General features: G+C 41.0%; 1 protein-coding gene across 1 annotated transcript in view; it reads left to right on the plus strand.

Annotated features, from left to right (window-relative positions):
* Positions 1–20,172, plus strand: part of MDM1 (Mdm1 nuclear protein) — a gene marked incomplete at its 5' end in the record, with an annotated part of 105,465 nt that overhangs the window by 62,480 nt on the left and 22,813 nt on the right. Inside the window, 4 exons of the mRNA XM_080610179.1 lie at positions 14,989–15,123; positions 15,858–15,963; positions 18,261–18,628; positions 19,057–19,191. Coding sequence (XP_080466305.1) covers positions 14,989–15,123; positions 15,858–15,963; positions 18,261–18,628; positions 19,057–19,191 — 744 coding nt within the window. The remainder of the gene's footprint in view (positions 1–14,988; positions 15,124–15,857; positions 15,964–18,260; positions 18,629–19,056; positions 19,192–20,172) is intronic.

Below are 20,172 nucleotides of genomic sequence, written 5' to 3' on the forward strand. Positions count from 1 at the left end.
TTTCATAAGAGATTACCCTTAATGAGCCTGTGAGGAAGCTATTTCTGAAAGGGGCATGTTTGAGTGCAGTGCTATTATTCCTAAGAAATTAGTCATCATCAATAAGAAACAATGAAATTAAAGAGCCAGGCCCCTAATTATCTCTCAATGCATACTGGTGTAACTCCACTGGGCCTGATTTTCTGGCATGCCCGAGCTGGGAAGAGGTGTCTTGGAAAAGCCAGTTACAGCCTGAAGGCTGCTCTGCTGTCCCAAGGAGCGGGTGTCCCACTGGACTGGATGGCAGCTGGGGACGGGATGGAACCACCTTCCTCCCCGCCTTTCCTCTTCCCATGCACCGAGGGGTATGTGGCAGCTCAGTGCTGGCCAGGAGCTCCCCAGGGAAAGGGCAGCCAGCTCAAGAGACCAGCCATTTCCCACCTCCCTTTGTACTACCAGGCTGATGCAAAGCAGGGAAGCAAATACTGAATCAGACGGAATCACTCCCCTTTCCTGACATAGAAGAGCTGCAGAAGCCCATCGTTTCTCATGCCTGTTGAAAAGTAAGAAAGAAATCAGTATATTTTGGTAGAGTTTTGAGTAAGATGCCTTTCTACTCTGTTCAAATAATACAATTCTCTGCCCTGACTGCCTTTTGCAAATGCATTAACATTTTTAAGGCATACTTTTTAATTAAAATGGGCTGGAACAGATTTTGGTTCTTGGTCCTGGATTGATTCAGAGTTCACAAGCACGTTTCTTTTGCAACCCAAATCAAACATTGAAGACTAAATACAAACATTTTGATTCAAACTGTGCTCCCAGTAAGGTTTTCAACAAAACACTACATTTGACAAAGTGTGGAGCTACTTCAGACTTCCATGCAGAGCATTAAGATTAAAGTCTGCCCTTGACATTTGAGCTTCCCTCCAGTTTAGATCAGGAGTTTTGACTCTGATCCATGCTTAAGGCATAGAATTTAATTCTATTTGTGCTATCAAAAAATGCTCTTTCCAGCATCTTTGCAACTTTATGCTTGTGTATAAACTGCAGAGTAAAAAGGTAAAACTAGTAACTAAAATAGCAGGAATGTGATCTACTAAGCATCATCATCTGAGCAGTTCTTTCTCCTTCCCCCATGTGCTGGCTTGTTCTCACATTGTGAAGGCAGCCCTACAAAAAAGCACTCAAGGAAAGCAGCCTTAGTACGCTAGGGCCAGTTTCATCTTTACGTGTGTCTTTGTAACCATGGTGGATGAGAGTGAGAAAGCTACGTGGGCAGGGAAGTAATTGGAAGTAATCACAAAACAGACTTGCCTATGTGAAATGATGCATACAAGTAGTCTTTGGAGACTAAAGATATTTGGGTTGGGAGAGGAGCTTTAATTGGAATTGACCTTGTAAAACATGTTCCCTTATGTTCAGGCTTATAATCATGGGTGGGCTGGCTGTTCTATTTAAAAAAGCCTGGTTCACATTAACCACCCAGTTTTTCAAGACAGATTTTGGATGCTTGGTGGACAGAGAACAAATGACTGTGTTTGAATATTGATCCAGCATGCTAGCGGTTAATGGAAATGAGTACAGATGTTTTGTGTAGCACCTCAGACAGCAGTATCGTGCAATATTTTAACATAAGAAAACACTTCCCTTAAGGAAAATAAAACACTAATAACCCAATGGCTGCTACTAGGACACAGATTTCCAGTTGCTGATCTCTAGATGTATTTCTAAAAAGAACAAATGTTAAAGAAAAAGAATAAGAGAGGATATTGTCCCAGGAAGATCTGGTCAAAATTAGTTCCTTTGATTGTAACACAAATCCAAATGTAATAGGCCTATCACTACCAAGCAAGCTTCTTCGCTCAGGAAACCTGCACAGAAAAGAGATGCTGTATCTTTTTGCACACTGGGTGGGGGCATGTGAAGGGCTGGGCTGGAAAGGGGCAAAGCAGATTTTTATGAGGAAGTCCAGGGCTGCATTTTTCAGGATCTAGTGCAACGAGTGTCTCTCCCTGACTTTCTTTTGGCCTTTGAAATGGCACACACTGATTGTTGGTGAAACAGCCCAAATTCCAGACTCTCTCCAGAAAGGAAGAGTATGAACACTGTGTGTTTTGAATTTGCAGAGCTTTGATCATATGCCCTTGATATGAGGCTCATTTTTGCAGTGCCTCGAAAGAGGTAGGTACTGCCAGGGGAAAATCGTGTGAGACCAAGCTCTGGTTCCACAGACAGAGGCAAAGGATAGTCAAGCATCTCTGCCCAAGCAGAAAGCCCGCTCCAAGTAAAGACCCTTGAGCAAGCCCCTGCCCCTCTGCAAGCCTGAAGGCTTCTTTGGCTATTTTGTGTTTCTAAATGCTGTCCATAATAAATCTGATCCTAAATTGCATATAATCGACAAGTGCAAGTAAACTGCAGTCCTTCTCAGGCAATGGACTGGCAGTGCAAGAATTGACATATATGCTTTAGAAATGTTTGAGAACTGTTGACTGAAACTTGTGCTGATGAAAAGTTACCTTTTATCAAAAGGAAGATTTTTACAGAAATAGTTTGCCTTCCTCTATGTTATACATATAAAAAAACATTTCCCCCATTTTTTTTTTTTTTTTAACTCACTGGTCAAAAGTGAGAACTTTCTTTGTTTTCTGCCAAAAATCAAGTTTCCTGTAAGGAAACTCTTAGCCTTGCATGGAGTTTCTGACTGGCTTCATGAGTATAAGCTCTGTCACTGAAGTGTCTGGGTGTAGCATCACACTTCCAGGAAACCAAACCAAATTCACATCCGACACAAATGACTCAGGAACTTATATAAGAGTAATGTATTAAAACATTCTACATCTATAAGAAATGGGAATTGTTAGAAGTATTTTTAAAGACATAGACTCTGATCTAAAAAGATCAGAAAATAAAACCTTCCTGCAACCTCAGACTCCCTTAGAAAAAATCCTTTGACATGCCTAATTTTTCTCAGACAATCTTCTCTTGCTAACCTCTGCACAGGCTTTAAAGTGGATGCTGTCCAGAAATCCTATTACAATAAATTTACTGTATTAAAAAAATCTGAGAAGGAAATAAGATATGGTCATATTATAAAGTCCGACTGTTCACCATTGCCAGCCTTTCATCCAGCCCTTTGTTTATTGTCATTTTATCCTGCACTTAATCTCATTTAAAACATAGATGCTTTAGCACAAGGACCTTCCACTTTCTTTATTTTTAGTGCCTTCTGCATATATGACACCACATTTAAAGCACATACCCTCTCTCTAAAGTACTTTCCACATCTATGATGCTGTATAAATAAAAAATGTTACCAAAGCTTAACCAAGAGTTGTAAGCCTAACCAGAACATATTTCTGTAGCTCTCAGTCTCCTTTGTTGTAAACAGTGAGGCCAGCTTTCCTCTATTTTGAGATCAATTATCATATGTATCTAAAAATGCTGCTTAAAGTAATGGATCAGATCTTACCAAATCTGAATAAAACCTGAGCTGTGTATCAGAGTGCATATCCTTAAAGAAACCTTGAGGATTACTTACTTTAACTAGAAGTATCTTGGGATCTCTAATACCTACTTGGAGAGCCACCTAAGGCTTCCAGACTACATCCCACTCAGAGGACACCGTGAAAGCAGCTCTCCCCAGACCTGCAGTGCAGTGTCAGCACTGTCCTGGACGTGAAGTGGTGCTGAAACACTTCAATTTACAACTTAAAAGCAAGCACCGGGTGAGCTGTTTGGCCATGGCCAAAGAGAATGGGACAGCAATGGCAACCAGCTAGCCTCATTTTTATGATGTGGTCCTAGCTGTCCACGTCACTGTAACTCCAAGTGGAAAAAAAAAACAAACCAAATAACCCGTGCATGCTTTAAATACCTGGCTGCAGAAATACAGAAAAAAACCCCTTATTAGTAGCAATGAATTTTCACTTTGCCTGGGGGGAGGAGGAAACACAGAGGTTCTGTTCCAAACACATCCTCCTTCCTTCATCATCTATCAGGCTGCTGTGCAAACCAGAATGAAGTGGGCTTTCCAGAAGAGTCCTATGCTGATGGCTAGAGTGATGGTGATAGTCTTTTCACTTACTGGATGGCAGCTGTTCAGCAAAGCATTAAATGTTTCAGCATTTTTTCCGACACGTTTCCTGCTGCATCAGGTTCGTGCCACCTAGTGGTGACAGTCCCACCGAGACAAGTCCCACCGGTAACGCAGATAGAGGTTTTCCCTTCTTCCCATGAAAAACATTAATAATCAGAGTATACTTTCAAATGATAAAGCACAATGTCCTAGGTTATTAATTGGTACCCTGGAGACTCCAGTAAGTTCTGTCTTTCACCTCCAAACTGCACATCAGCCCCTAGAAGACTGCAGATGATATCCTGGACCTCGATGAAAGAAAATGCCAAAGGCAAGTGTGAACATCTGTAAATTTTCCTGCCCACTCCAGATGGCCTCTGCTTGGGTCTTGAAGCCAGAGGCCATGCAGTAATAAAAGAGAAGAACAGAGAAGTGCTTCACTTATTGCCACTTCTTCATCTGCCCAAGTCATCATACAGTTGTCAACAGTCCTCACATTGTCTGGAAGCCCCAAAAGGTATATCTGAAAAAATAAATGTTTCCAAGTAGCTTTATTTAACTCATCTTGTATTTCACTTTGATTTATGATTATTGTCTAAACTTAACCTGGAATAGATTGGATTAACAACCAGTTGTCAGCAAACCTGCAGTAAATTTTAAATTGAAATTCCTCCATTTGTCTTTGCTCAATGACATTTTCAGCCTTGCTTAAGCAAAGTACTTTTGAAGATTTGTCATCTTTTTTGGTTGGACAATTTAATTCAGGGAGGGGGAAAAAAGACAACATCTATCCACATTGCAGCACTGGAGTTGTACCAGGAATGAATCTGGACCAGCAGCTTTATTGACCAAAACACAACAGAAGAAACTGTTGAATGTTGTCTCTCTGCAGTGAGCAAGCCACACAACAGACTGCAGTTCTAATGAATAGATTGCAGTGGAAAATTCTGAGTATTGTGCATTCACGTACAGTTAATGGATTCAGGCCAATACTGAAAAGAAAGTCAGCACTCAGTCTTCAGAGAAACTGTCATGCCATAAAATCTGCATTGTGCCCATTCAGAGACAGCAGATTTGACTTGCTCTGCTGAGGAGGTAGAAAGCAATCTGAAACCCTGAGCTGTTTCATAAGTCACTTCCCAGGATCACAGAAAATTGTTATGTTTCTGCCCTTTTTCCTGGAAACTGCTAGGAGATTAGCTTTAAATTAATACTGGGATCCTCTACAAGTTCTTCTGACAGAAACTGTTGATAAAAGCTCTTGTTAATACGTAACCTTTACTCCAGTACCTCAGTAGTTGGTCCTCCTCTCTGTGTGATGTGTGGTCCCAGATCTCGTTTTCTGCTGTGCATCCTTCTTCCAACAAGCCTTTCTGTAATTGGGATTAGCCAAAGTGCCAAGGAAACAAATACAATTTCTGAGTCTATAGAAGTGATACTATGCCAATAAAAGCTCTTAGGCAACTTATCAGTACTTCTTAAATAATCCAATTCAAAACAACAAGAACTATGTCTGAGAGACAATGCATAGTTCTCAATGAATGTAAAAAATGGATTAGAAAAGTATCATTTGCTGAGGATTAAATATTTTATAGACAGAAGAGATGTGAGAAATATGTCTTCCTTAAGCTGTGTTAATACCAGGCTTTCAGTGTTTAGTGAGTGTCAGGGGTGGAGCAAGTGCAAGGAGATCAGGAGGAAAATCACTGGGAAGAGCTGCTGCATTAGAGTTACAATTTAAAGTCAAGACAGATACAGCATGTTCCGGCAGAAACCAACCTAACATCTTTAACAGCGAACTGTTTTTTTGAGGATGACTGACTGGGATGGGAGCAGGAAAAAAATTATCAAACATTAACTCTCAACTAATTTTTTTAAGCTTGAAAAGGTAACAACTTCACAGAGAATGCCAGCACGACCCAGGCTTAAAGGAGAGACACAAAATGGAGAGAAAATCCCAAATACCCATTTTCTCAAGTAACACCAATACACCAGCTGTGATAATGCAATCAAGCTGAATTGCCCTCCTGGATCCTGTTGCTACTGTTTAATTAACATGTCAAATGATGTTCAAACTTCTTTCTGGTATTATTTCTACAAAGTCTGATTTCTGGTTAAGACCAGAGCAGACTGAGACTCTCCCGTTTCTTTTACTTTTTTCTCCCAATGAAAAAGTAAAGTTTTTGGAAAATGTCAAGCTTTTCAAATGGAAAATTTAGATTTGTTTGTTTTCATCAGGTGATTGCACAAGATATTTAACTTCCAACTATTTCCACATACTATTGTATCCACCACAGAAAATACCCTGTGGGTGGTTAATGCCACAGTGGTGGCTACATATGGAGACACACCTAAGTATTTACTACTATTCAACAATGCTTTGCTCTGGACACTTTTCTCCAAACATAAGGTGGGATATAATTTTATGCTTGCCTGGGTGGCCCCAACAGATTTGCAAATGGATGTTAATTAGTGCAAATCCAAACCCAAATGGAAACTTCCAGCATAAGTCAGCCAAAAGAATGTTTTTTTCTTTTTTCCCTTTGCATTTCTAATTTAAAATGGATATTTAAAAATCTACCTACTACTCACACAACTTATTTCCTGCAACTTTTATACCTGGTGGGGATGAAGAATGCTTCATTCTGCTGAGAGCATTTCAACTTAGTTATGCTACTAGAAGTGGTGGAACGTCTGCTTGAACTCAACTTGAAAAAACATTTAAGTAACATTACTGTTGGTTTTATGATATTGTTCTTCCAATTATTGCTTTCCCTATCCCTGGCTTCAGAACAGGATGGCTCTTCCTCCTCCTGAGGAATGTTGTTCTTGACATCAGCAGGACTTTCTGGACATGATGGTTGCACCAGATATTGTAATCGAGGGCTAGACTTTGACAGCTCTTTCCAACTGGTGATGGTGAGACCCAGCACATCTGCAGGGTCTCACCCCGCAGCACTTTTTGCTGCCATTTCAAATTTCAGATTAAAAAACTATAAAATTTATTCAGATTTTACCTGGGACAGTCTATTTACTTGAGAAAAAGCTTGGCCAGAATTCACAACTGCAGACTGCTCCCATAAATGACATCAAGCCACTGCTCATATGAGCCAAGTTCAAGCCTCTGACCATAACATAAAAGGTTATAATACATAATCCTTTTTCAATCTCTTAGCAGAGATGATCAGCCAATGACCCTGTGTCTAGACCTGGCCTGCAAAGCAGTTAATCTGGTCTCTGGAAAAAAAAGAGAGACCTTCAGCAGACCATACCTCTGAAGTTGCTCCGTTGATTTCAGTGAGAGCTACTTATGAAAAGGAAATTGGACGATTTTGTTCCAGATACTGCCATGGCAAGAAAATCCCTAATGAAATTATCTTTGGAAGTGTACCACTGCAAGTCAGGTATTTCAAAATTAATCCAATGTATCATATATAATTGCATGCATTTTCTAAAAGCTGTTAAGTACTGAAGGCTTTGGTTTATCTGAAATTGTAAAAGCATCCAAGACTAAATTGATTGAATCTTGACTTTTGGGCACTGAGACTGAGCAGATGCTGTAAGGACCAGATTGCTGGTTGGGTGGCATTTTCCTTTCCAACAATATTGGGAACTTTACATTTTGCTACAGATTGAAAGAAAATACCAGAAAGCATGGTGTTTGTGCAGACCAGCTGTACCCATGTAAAAGCCCACAGTGCCCATTTTCTGAAGGCCCTGACAGCATCCCCCCATCAGGAGGTCTAGCTGTCAAGGCTTGGGGACTATGCAGAGTCACTGCACTGGGGAGGGAGAGGCCCCAGGCAGTGCCACAAGGAGGTTGTAGGTGGGACCTAACCCTGGCCCAGGGAGCTGCTTCCAGTGAGGCCATGGTGCTTAGTCCTCTCCCTGAGTGACAGTTCCTGCTGTGCTGCTGCCTGGCCTCAGCTCAACCCTATGAAATGGCTTTCCTTTAACTGGGAAAGTGTGGAGTTAGGATCAGCCACACAAGTCTTGTGTTTGGTAAATCCCACTTAGCAAGTCCACAAAGAGCAACAGGGACCACCAGCGGTAGGGCAGGCTCAGCTATAGCTCCACGCCTGCCTCCTCTGCACCGACTCAAATACTGATGCTATCTTCAACCAGAGATGGATAAGGCCCTCCAGAAACACTCCCAGCTTGCTCAGTTTCTTTGGTGGGTGTTATCTGGAAGAAGTAATTCCCTGAAGAAACTTGCGATAAGTGTGTCACAGTGATGTCACATCTGCCTTAGAAGGGACTTCAGGATTTTTGCCAACTGCTGTTTACACAGAACTCTATTAGAATGGTGTCGTGTGTGTATGTGTGTGTGTGCAGACACGGAAGGAGGTAGGAAACAGCTGCACTGGTAAATATTAGATTTCTTTGTGCTCCTATATATTCCAGACAGAACAGAGGCTGAGGCTGAGATAATGAAGAAACTTTGGTTTTAGTAAGAACATGCTGACAAGCCCATTAATATTTGATCTGTGTGGCACTGGATCACCTTCCAGTCCAAATGGATGGGGCAGGAGCAGTGAGGGCACTTCTGGTGCCTATTACCCAGAGTATGCAGTTTGGTATTGATACTGGCTTTATACTGTCTGGGGGGAACGGGCATTATCTAGTCTGGCATAAAACTGGCTTGGTACAGACAGAATATACTCAAACAGATACTAACTGGAATGTTTTTTTAGCACATTCAAATCATGTGCCTGCAGCACTTTGCACCATAAAGCTGCAGTGTTTTGGTGCAGTATTCAGTGTCCTAAAATACTCTTGTGTATTGCCTAACATAATTCCCACTGAAGAGCTGAGCTCCAGTTACTGAAGGCTTACACAGAGCATTCAGAAGTTCTCATCCTTGTGAACAGACTGCATAGTGTGTCAGAACCACTACATAGTCAAACAGAGTCCTTGCAATACCTAAATACAGCTAAGAGATGTATATGTTTCAGCTGCTGTGTGTACCTAGTGCAGAAAAACGCCAGGAGAATAATTTGGGCTGGTGGTAGTCCAGGACTATGAGATTCTGCCTGCTTGCAGATTTGTGTTGGGCTATCTACTGAGGGCAGCTAGGGCAGGGCTCATTCGGATTTCTCGCCTACTATATTTACTGGCACTCTTTGAGGGGAGACAGGTTTCTAAATTTGGTTTTCAAAGACTTTTAAAGCCAAGTACCATCACTGGCAAGGACACTGGTGGCAGCACTGGTGGTGGCCACTGCTAATGACAGCAGGTCCTACGCCTGGCTGCAAAATATACACACTTGAGGAGAACTCACAAACACAATTTGGGAACCTCTACAACACTACTCTAACCAATGCCTTCAAATCACCTTATTAGAAGGCACTGGGGCTAGTCAAGTAATTGTGTGCATCAAATCCAGTTTTCCTAGACATGATGTAGCTGGTGCAATAATATATGACAATTTTTGCAGTTTGTGGATACATGTAGGTTTGTATATGTAACTGCTGGAACATTACTCTTAATCCTGTGGGCTGTTGCAAGTAAGGAAGGAAGAAGTGCCCATTGAAAAAGGATGAAGAAACGAAGTCTGGTCTGTGTTTAGTTACAGATACATGATCAAGATGCAGTAGTGAAGGCTTGCCATCTGCTGATACTTTGTTTAGCAAAAAATGAAAACAAGAATACATTTGCATCACAGTTACTGGAGGGTTAATGGATAAAATGGCAGGTAAAAAGTTGGTATGATTCAGGATTGTAAGAACTGCTGCCACTTCATAAAAATAATTCTGTGCCTCTCTGTGACAGACACCATCACCGTAAGCTGCTGCAGTGACCCAAGAAAGGCATCCTCCTAGGGGAATTTGCTAGATGTAACTTCTCTAGATGCCACTTCTCAGATGTAAGGGAGGAAGGGCGTAACAAGCTGTCTGTCTGGAGCAGCTACTCCAGTATCTACAGTGGATGAGTTCCTGACAAGGAGGGGGAATATATGAACTATGCAAATGCCATAATGGCTTTTTCTGCAGCTGGGTGACAAAGCTGTTTCCCCTTTGATCCCCTTTGTCCCCTTCCCAATCTGTTCTCAACACTGTTACAACTACTGGTACAGTGTATTTCAAGCTATTAATAGTATTTCTCTCAATATTTGCACTATAAACCACAGTACTTTTACATAGATTTTGTTTTCAAAACACGACTCTATTGCATTATCATTTTTTTAACAGAAAACAGGGAAGATACAGATATCAGCACAGCTGACAGACACTGGCAAATTTGCACTGATAGATCATTATTACCAAGGCAAGAACAAGTTTTAGATGTTCCTTTACCACAATGTTGCCAAATGAACTAGATCTACAAAACCTGAACTTGTTTGAATATTTTCACTGTGTTCTACAGGCCGTTGAAATAAACTTCCTAAACGTCCACCTCCTACAGGACACTGCCAGGAGTGCAAGGGAAGAGGGAAAGCTGCTCACATCTGGATTCCAAAAGGTAAAGGACACTCTCCTTTGGACAGTGTGGCTAATTCCCATTCCCTTAATGAGCCTTACCTTCTTAAATGGCTATGAGTCAGCATCACGGAAATGTGATTTCTTACTGATATATGTGTATAGCACCAAGGGATAGCAGATTCTTGTTACAGACAGCACACAAAGCAAGGAATTAAAATTAAAATGACAAGTTTAACAGAAAGTTCAGTGTGTGTCTTTCAAATCCTTTTCTTAATACATCATAGAGAGCTTTGGCTGTCTCACAGACAGGCCTCCACAGTGACAATTATCCTCTTCGCCTTCCCTTTTGAAGTTAAACTGCATTACCTTGCCAACAAAGCTGAGCTGGCCCACCCGAGCTGTGAGACACCCAAGGCCAAGCTCATGTTTTCATTGTTATGGTGCAGTTATTGATGCATCAGACCATCCCGGGATGACACACATCCTGCCAACAGGAGTTATTCCCTGAGGGCTTGTCATAACAGATTATTTATGCCAGCATTGCACGATTTTGCTACTGTAGTGTGTAAATCTAAACACACTTTTAAAAAAACAAAAGGAGATGATTTCTGCATTATGAACAGTCATGCAGACTGGTAATGACCAAGCGTGTAGAGCTGCACAAATATCGAGGATAAAGTAAAGTAATGATCCTGTGCTTCCAGGGAAACGTAGATCACTATTGTTTATGGCTACAAGTTGGGTGTACACTTCTTTGCTGAAGGATGAGCAGCTGTGGTTTCACTCCAGGCAAACATTAGATCAAAACTAGATCAAAATCATACATGCTCTCCTACTTTCCTTTTTCTTCTAATGTAAGAAATTAAGTTAGCCACTGTTGCCCTTGCATCAGCTCCTCACATGTGAAATACTTTGTTCTGTTTCTGAATCTGAATACTTTTATAATACATTTAAAAGAAAAATCTTGTGCTTTTATAATCAACAGAAGCTCATGATTAGCAGATACCAAACTGGTTAGGAGTCTCATATTATTCTCTCTTCAGAGAGGGAGGAATAACAGAAAGGCTAAGGGTGTGGATTTGAAAAGTAGCCTGATCTGAGGCATTTTGGAGTTTCACGATCCCACTGGGTTACCACAGAGGTTGGCAGGCCCTGGTTATGGAAAGCTCTGTTGTATGTATCTCGTAGTTGGTGGGTAAAGGATGAAGTTCTAAAAGGCAGCAGTCACTTCTGTGTTTTGCCTGAAGAAACAGGGCACAGTGAACAAGAAAGTGGATGGTGGGCTGAGAATTGGACCTGTCTATCCAAATTTCATATTCATTTTATGACCTCTTTTATGGTTAGAAAGATGAACTACATTAGGCTTCTCTGCGTTTCAGCATGAAATTGTACCAGAGGAACAGATTAGTTTAAGATGATAACAGCTAATGCTTCTGCCAAGCTCAAGAACCACTACTTAGACACAAAGCCAGGAGTATCTTCGAATCCAGACGCCTGCAAGCAACTAAATGCTGCCCCTTAATGACTGGTGGATTAGCTCTGTCACTTGAAAAAGGGATTGAAATGAGTACTAAAATTAAAGTAGTTTTAACACTGCAGTTTCTAAATGAGTTGTAAAATAAGCTGGGGCAAGTTTGCATGAGAAACATTTGCTATTAAGAGTAAAACCATGGGACTTGAGCCAGGCCAGCTGTGCTACTGCTCCTCCTTTGCTCCTGCACCAGTGGGTGCCAGAGGCTACAGACTCTGGAGGAAGAAAACACGTTTCATTGCTCTCATTTGCTTCCCTCAGGCTGACACATGGAGTGGATCTGACAGGCTCTACAGCAAGCTGTGTCTAGCCTTCTTTGGCTGGAGAGAGGATTGCTGACACATCATGCTTTGAGTTTTGGCAGGAGGCACCATCAACGTTAAAGCAAAAGAAAAGAAAGAGACTTTAGGTTACTGAGTCTTTAAAGCAGAGCTGCCTGTGGTATACAAATTTACAAGCAGCCTGAGAAAGAGGTCATGAAAAGGTCCCCATTTAGTCAGATTTAATCGACAGCTATTCACAGGCTGAAGTTGAAGGTGCTCAAAGAAAATCTAATTTAATCAAGCTCTTCAAGAGAGCTGGGGTCCAGAGACAGAGAAGGTCAAAGATAAGGGTCTGGACAGGCAGAAAGATGTAGTGAAGCTAACAGGCAAACAAACAATGTGAAAATAAAAATATATGGGTCACAAATCACCCATTTGAAAAGATGCAGATAAAAAAATTAAAAAGAATTTTCATGTGTGGTTTAGCAAAAGAAGCCACATCTGTTGATTCATTTGAAGAATAGCAACAAGATCTAAATATGGAGTATTACCAAGGTAAAATAAAATACTTATATTTGCTTTATAGGAAATAAAGAAGGAAGATGATCAACCTCTCAAGTGTTAGAGAAATGTGAAGTGGCTTGAGCTCAAAACTATTTAAATGTGTTACGCAGCAACACAAGCTTTAAATGCCTATTTTTTAAAACAATTGGATCTAATAAATAATATGGACCAGCTACTGGGGGATGCATCAGTCCCAGTTAAATTGGGGTGGGTTTGGGGTTTTGTGGTTTTTTTTTGTTTTCTTGGTTTTTTTTCCAGAAACCTGGGAACAATCTTTTCTTTCTTTTCAAGACCATGAGTTTGTGAATGCATTGTAACTTTTTCTAGACATGGATCCATTTTTATGATTTCATTATTTATGCAGCATTCATATGAAAATATTGTTATGAAAATATATGAAAATAAATGCTTAAGCATTTTAGCATTCTTACATTACATTACCTTGAATAATTGTGTGGTCATTAATGTGTATACATTGAACTTGAAGTGGCTAGTACATATCAGCAGGGATAAAGAGCATGAGATAAACATTGTAGAAGCTCAGTGGTTGACATATTTACTGAAGTGCTTCCTCTACATAAACTAATTCTATCTCTTAGCTGTAAGGAGAAGATTTAAAACGCAATTTATATTATTCAGTGCTTATAGAGGAATGTGAATTCCATTGTTTCAGGATAATTTATTTTGCTTTATCTTTAAAAAAGGGAAAGACATTGTTAAGAAATATAATCAGGGTGTGTGGTGTCATGTTTCAGGGTGTGTGGTCTCATGTTTCTGCATTGAAGAATCAAACCCATCTCTGAATCCAGACAGCCCCGAACCATCTATAAATGCATTATTATAGTTTGCTTAATTGGAGAACACCCCAAGAACATGCTGAAATAATGTTTGGCCTGGTGTGTATATAGGAGCAGAGATTCTGGCAAACCTGGAATCTCTATTTTGAAGGAGTTTGCCAGCTGGCTTTTCACTTTCTGTAGCAAGTTTGAGCACTTCTTTAGCAAACGTACTGAACTAGACCTGATTGAACCTTATGAAATAAAACACTGTAGTAATAGAACAAACTACTTTATTTGGTGGATCTAGCAGTTTTGAGTGTAATCAGCACACAAATTCTATCAAAATTATCATCTTGATCTTGAAATTCATTATGAAGATGTACGAAACTTGGAAACACCATCAATGCAGAACATTTCTTCCTTTTTTCCCCTGCTGCTTACATGGCAGAAGAACATTTAACTTTGCTCGCAAGCCTTTCATTACAGATTGGTACTCTCTCCTTCACATCAGTGGTAAAAAAATGCTGCTCACCTTTTCCACAGGGTCTGACTGGACCTAAACTCACTGTGTAAGTCAGTGAGACTGGCACCAAGTCATTCCTTCCATGTCTGGCAGTGTGTTTTGCAGACACAGAGGTGTCAAAGCCCTTTCTCAAGTTTATGCTGCACTAGAGGCATCAGGCATCTGCAACAGGTCCTACTAAGAAGGAAGAAAGGGAGGCTCAGCAGCCATGGGCAGAGGAAACAAACAGACTGCCTAAGTAATTTTGGTTTTTATTATATGCATATATATATATACACACATATATAGACATATAAACCCCAGTCTAGTGGGAAGTGACACTGCCCATGGCAGGCAGGTTGGAACTAGATGAAGATTAAGGTCTCTTCCTACCCAAACCATTCTATAAATCTGTGATTGTTTTACTGCTCTTTTTACCACCCTCTCAGTTCTTTTTCATTTGATATAGCCAAACAGAGTCAGGATGGAGATTAGCAGTGGGAAGGCAGCTAAAAAAGCGACCCCCTGAGGAAGATCTGAAGAAGGTGGATTAGGATCTGACCGTACAGCGAGGTCGGGCAAGGTTGCTGAGGAGGATTGGCAGCTGCATACCATCCATAGCACAGGCTCCAGAAAGGTAACTAAACTTATTTTTCCTCTCTCTAACTGCTGTTTTTGTAGCAACATAGTGCTGCGAGTTCCGACGTGCATTTCTTTTTTAACCAGCGTTCAGTATTCCCTTGCCCTTGCGCTGCGGTAGCACAAAGCGCCCCGCGCTGCTGACTGACACGCCGGTGGGCGCACACGACTCCCCATCGTCCTTCCCCAGACACACGATACCGGCGATGCAACACCGTTATCCTGCCTTAGCTAGTGGAAAAGACTTTTAATACGGATAATGCGGCAGCAGCACCCCAGCCAACACAGCCCCGACAGCAGCGCTATGATCGCAGGCGGCAACCTCCCCCGGCCAACATGGCCCCCGAGGGCAAAGCGGCGGCTCTGGTAAACGCAGAACTCCCTGCTCAATGCCGGGCGACCGCGCAGGCGCGCCGTGAGGCGAGGCTGGGCTAGGGGAGGAGAGGGAAGGCGTGGCAGGCCGAGGCGGGCTGGTCGAGGCTGGCGGGTTTAGCAGGGGAACGGCGGTGTTGAAGGCTGTGGTCCGGCAGTCCGCGCTCCGCCATGCCCGTACGCTTCAGGGTGAGGCGGGGCTGGGCTGGGCTGCCGGGCCGCGACCGGGTCGGCGGGGTGTTTGTGTGTCTGTGTGCGCGCTCCGGCAGGCCGGGCCCCGGGCGAGGGAAGTAGCAACCCCGGCGGGCCTCTGCGGCTGGTGGGAAGAGGGAGGGGGTGCAGCCGTTTTTGGGGTGCCACCGGTGAGGCGGGAAAGGGGAGACCTTTGCGCTAAGGAGCTAATAAAGACAGAAACAGTTCAGTCGTGTCGGTGACAGCGGGTTCTGGCTGTGTTTGTTCCTGAAACTTTATTCACTTACAGATGTAAACAAGTTTTTTTGCGTACTTTTTGTGCATGAAGTTATTCCGCCCTTTTTCTGCATAGCACTCAAGTAGTTTTTGCTCTTTGGAGGGAAGGGAAAGAGGAGTTGTTTGCACATGCATAGCAACCTGCTGAAACGGCTGAATCCTGCTGCGGCCTTGTTGGTGTTTTTCCTCTTGGAGATCTGTTGCTAATAGACGCCGGAAAGCGGGATGTTACTTGACAGACGCCTCTCTGTTTGCTGCAGGGGCTGAGTGAATATAAGAGGAACTTCAGATGGAAAACCCCAGAGTTTTATAGCCCGTCCGAGCAACAGAAATCCTTGTGGGCAGGCCTTCGATCAGATCAGTTTGGTAAGCAAGTGCCCTGGAAAGCTGCCCCATTGATTGCAAATCCGGGATGGCTCTGATAAGGATGAGACTGGGCTGCAAGCCTAGAAAGGTTTGCTGTGATTGAGTGCATGGCCACAATGAGCTGGTAATGTTTGCAATTTGTGCACTTTATACAGTTAAGATATAATCCTGGTCATTATTTAGAGTATATCTTTGGATGCCGTATTCTTTCTACCTTTTAACGTTAGTGTTGCTTTTTAAAACCTGAAAAATACATGGTTTCTAACATGCAGCATAAGCCAAGTCTCAAACATGAAGCACGCATGCAGTGTTAACCCATACAGGGTGTGTAGAAGGAGACACTGGGTTACCTGTGGAGCATGGAAACAGTAAGTAAAATTCTGTATGTAAAAGGAGACTGACTTGGGGCAAAGTTGCTGCAAAGTAAAATTGTTATGAAAACTAACAGGGACAGCTAACTGACAAAACAACAACAACAAAAAGAGGAGCATTGAATGGAAAAGGTTGTGGTGCTGTAATATAGGAGTTAGGGGTTGTAGACATTATTGTGGCAGGAAAATGCAGGGTTGGGAAGTAGAAGACAAAGGAAATGGCATCTGGATTCAAAGGCCTGTAGGGAGTTGAGGAGTAGGAGTAAGCTAGAGAGTGATGACAACTGCAGTTCTTTAAAAAGGAGCAGTAAAAAATAGGAATTCTTGCAGTAGCACTTTTGCAATCTAGTGCAACTGCACTACATAGTCTGTGTAATTGAGAGTCCAGTATATTCATTCCTACAATGTAAACGTTCCAAATTACAGCCTGGTAATTAAGAACAAACCACTGAGAGTAGGGTTTTGTTTTAGTTGAGATGCCAGATATTTTAATAAATAATTTAATCGTCCTAATTAATATGCTTTATATGCATTACTGCTTTTTTCCATTACTGCAAAATACGTATTTTTTTAGTTTTGCTTTCCCTAGCGTGTGGGTCTGCGTGTGGGTACCTGTATAAGTTCCACAACTTATGAACATTTAAATATATTAACTTCTTTTCCAAATTGTAATCAGTGCTTCTTTACCAGTCAAACTAAACTGCAAATTTTGCAAGACTTGCAATAAAGTCATGAGTTAGAAATACAGAAGTTTCCCCTCCTCATGTTGTAGCAGTCTTTTTGTGCTTGGTGTAGTTTTCCTACATCTTTGTGTTCATTTTCACTCCCACCTTTTTTCTGGCCTTTTAACCGTCTACATCTTCAGCTGTCACTCTTGCCACCTCATAGGAGTTGCAGATTGTCATTGATAGTTCACTTACAGTTCTTCCAGTTGAAACACATAGTGGGCAGTTTTAAGGATGACTTGGACCGTCACCCCAAAAAGTTAACAGCTGCAGGTACTCTGACTTCCTCCCTGATACTTTTCCAGAGTTTTTCCACTGGAATTGTTTCCTACTACATGTATGTGTAGGTAGACATCCAAACATTCTGCATACCTTTCACCATTGTTTGTTCTCTCTTTTTCTACGTAGATTTTCATGAGATAGAAGTTTGTCTCTTGCCTAGAAAGTGTTTCATTAGTCAGGGGCCTTCACTTATTTTTCTGTCACAGCTGAGCACTTTACAGTTGGATTATGATTTCCCACTTTAAATGCTTTCAGTCATTCAGTCCTCTTCTTAAAATGGTGGGGTAATTTTATTTTCATCTATGTTTGCCAAGGCCAGCAGTTCTTTAAAAATAACTTGATAGCTGGTTTTGTCACAGTCTTTTTACAGTTTTGAAGTTATTTTGGTGTTCATACTGTAAAAAGTCACCAGCTATCTGAGATGGTTTTAAATCGGAATTGTATTACATGGATAAGGACCTGTTACTGTCTTGTCACAATTATCAAGAACCTATTCAGAGATATTGTGCATGTGTAATGAGAAATGTTTCTGGCATACTCTAGCATTGCAGATTGGTTATTCTATATCTGTGTTAACCACATTCTTTTACTGGCTGTGTTAATTTTATTGTTGTTCAACTCCTAGAATCAATTTGCAAAAGGTTGTCCTGTGGCCATATTTGCTTTATAGGGTTTTATCCAACATGGTCCTGGAGCACCATATTCCTGCTTCTCTTTAGTGGAAAGGAAAGATATTCACAAATAGGAAAAAAGACAGAATTTCACAGCTGTGCCTGTAATTCATAGGCTGTCTTTGTTCAAGGATATTAAAATAGTTTTTTTCTAATAAGTTGTATGATAAATTTATAATATCACTATTACAAGAATAAACTAAGTCTTCAATAGAATGTTTTTATTAAACCTAATATGTCTTTTTCAGGAATCACAAGAGAACCAAACTTCATTTCCAAGAGAAGGGTGCCTTACCATAATCCACAGATTTCAAAGTACTTTGAATGGACAGCAGATTGTGATTTGAATGACCCACTTGAAACTGAAACTCTTAGGACTGCAGAGTTGCACACAAGCCGCAGCAATGATGTGAATGGTGTGAATGGGGAAAATACTGAAACGCCAGAAGGACCCAGACTCCCCTCAGAAGTTCGGTCACATTCAGCAGATTCGAGAGGTGAAACAGTTCTTGCCCTTGCAGAAAACAACATGAAGAAATCACCCTCTGCAGCTCCACCAAATCAAAATGAACCATTTTCATCTCCAAAAAAGGAATTAGAAAAAATGGGTAATGGGGTAAGGGGAGACTTAAAGTTTTTTTTAATTGGCCAGTTTAGAAATTGTTAATCTGGTACTTGAAATAATTTATGCACATACATCAGCCTCTATTGCCTAACTTTCTCCTTAGTTCTGTATTTTGATACTCTATGTTGTAGCTTTGTTCTTTGAAGAACAGTACTTATGAGACCAGATTTTGGTTCCACTTAGGTCAATAGGAATTTGCCTTTCATGTGCCATCACTATTGATTTCACTTAAACAAGGTTTTAGCCAATTCTATATTGTTGGGGTTGTTTGCTATAATGAGAAAATGTACTTTGCATTCATTTAATTCATACAACCAAACCCCAAACTGTTAGTTTGAAAGGGTGCATTGAAAGATACCTGACTTGCCAGACATTGTAGGAAAGGGAACCACCAGTGGGTTTTTTTTCTTTGTTGTCAGCTTCACAGAGTACTTCAGAGGAAAGCAGGCATGAATATTCCACATTTATATACTTTCCCCAGAAATTCTGAATATCAAAGCCAGTTTGTTTGGAAGAGTCCTCATGAAAAGTCACCGATACTTGCAGCTGAACAGGTAACTTTAAAGAATCCAAAAAGTAAATGAATACTTTCTTTTATGTATCAGCAAAGTTGCATACCTTCCAAGATTTCCTTTCTTCCACTTCTGTCAGGGGAATGACAAACGTGAATGTTGTTACATGGTGTTTTTTTTTCCTCCTTAGTATACAAAAGTACAGTATAATTATGTTTGTTTTCCTGTTATTCTTTACTGTAGTCAGGTCTAGTTACTCATTCTCCTTATGCCTGGTTGTATTCCGTCCTTTACAGCAGGAGCATTTTCTTCTTTTTGCATTAGTTTACCTTAGGAGCTCTAAGATCCTACTTAATGTTATCCTTCACTTTTACCATTTTTATGTTAGGTAGTATATAGCTAATAACAGAGGCATGTTCAGGTGTTCTGTGTTGCAACATGTCTTGCCACTGAAATAATTCAGGTTTCGCTATTTATTCTCATGGTCTTTTATGGGTTACCACAGTTTCTTATTCAGTCTCTATCTCTGTGCCTATATACTTCTGAGCCCTAAAGCGCATCTCTAGTGTTTTTTTTTTTTTCTTTCATAAGAACCACTTATATTTAAAAGAGGAGTCTTTTGATTTTATGATACTCTTGTGGCACTTTAACATATCTCATGAGTTTTTGAACTTTGTAGGATTGAAAATGCTGCTATTTCTAATCAGACCACAAAGAGTAACTCTGGTTGTGAGACTGCGTTGTGTTTTCAATTCACTGTTACTGCGATCAGGACTTAGGAGAGTCAGCCTGTCTTTTGGTCATCTTACAGTATAAAATAGGCACTTCTGCTTTTATTTTGTCTTCTGTTTCTTCACTAGGAGCATATACATTAGTGGGATTACTACAAATGGTGTGCTTTCTTACACATTTCATTATTGATGCTTGTGAGCATTGTGCTGTTTCAGAAGAAAGACTAAAATCTAAAAGAGCAAACTTTTTTCACAGCTTATACAGAATAAAAAGCTGTAAGAGTAAGTCTGT

Source organism: Psittacula echo (genome assembly GCF_963264785.1).
Source record: "Psittacula echo genome assembly, chromosome: 1".
In the NCBI taxonomy this organism is placed as follows: Eukaryota; Metazoa; Chordata; class Aves; order Psittaciformes; family Psittacidae; genus Psittacula; species Psittacula echo.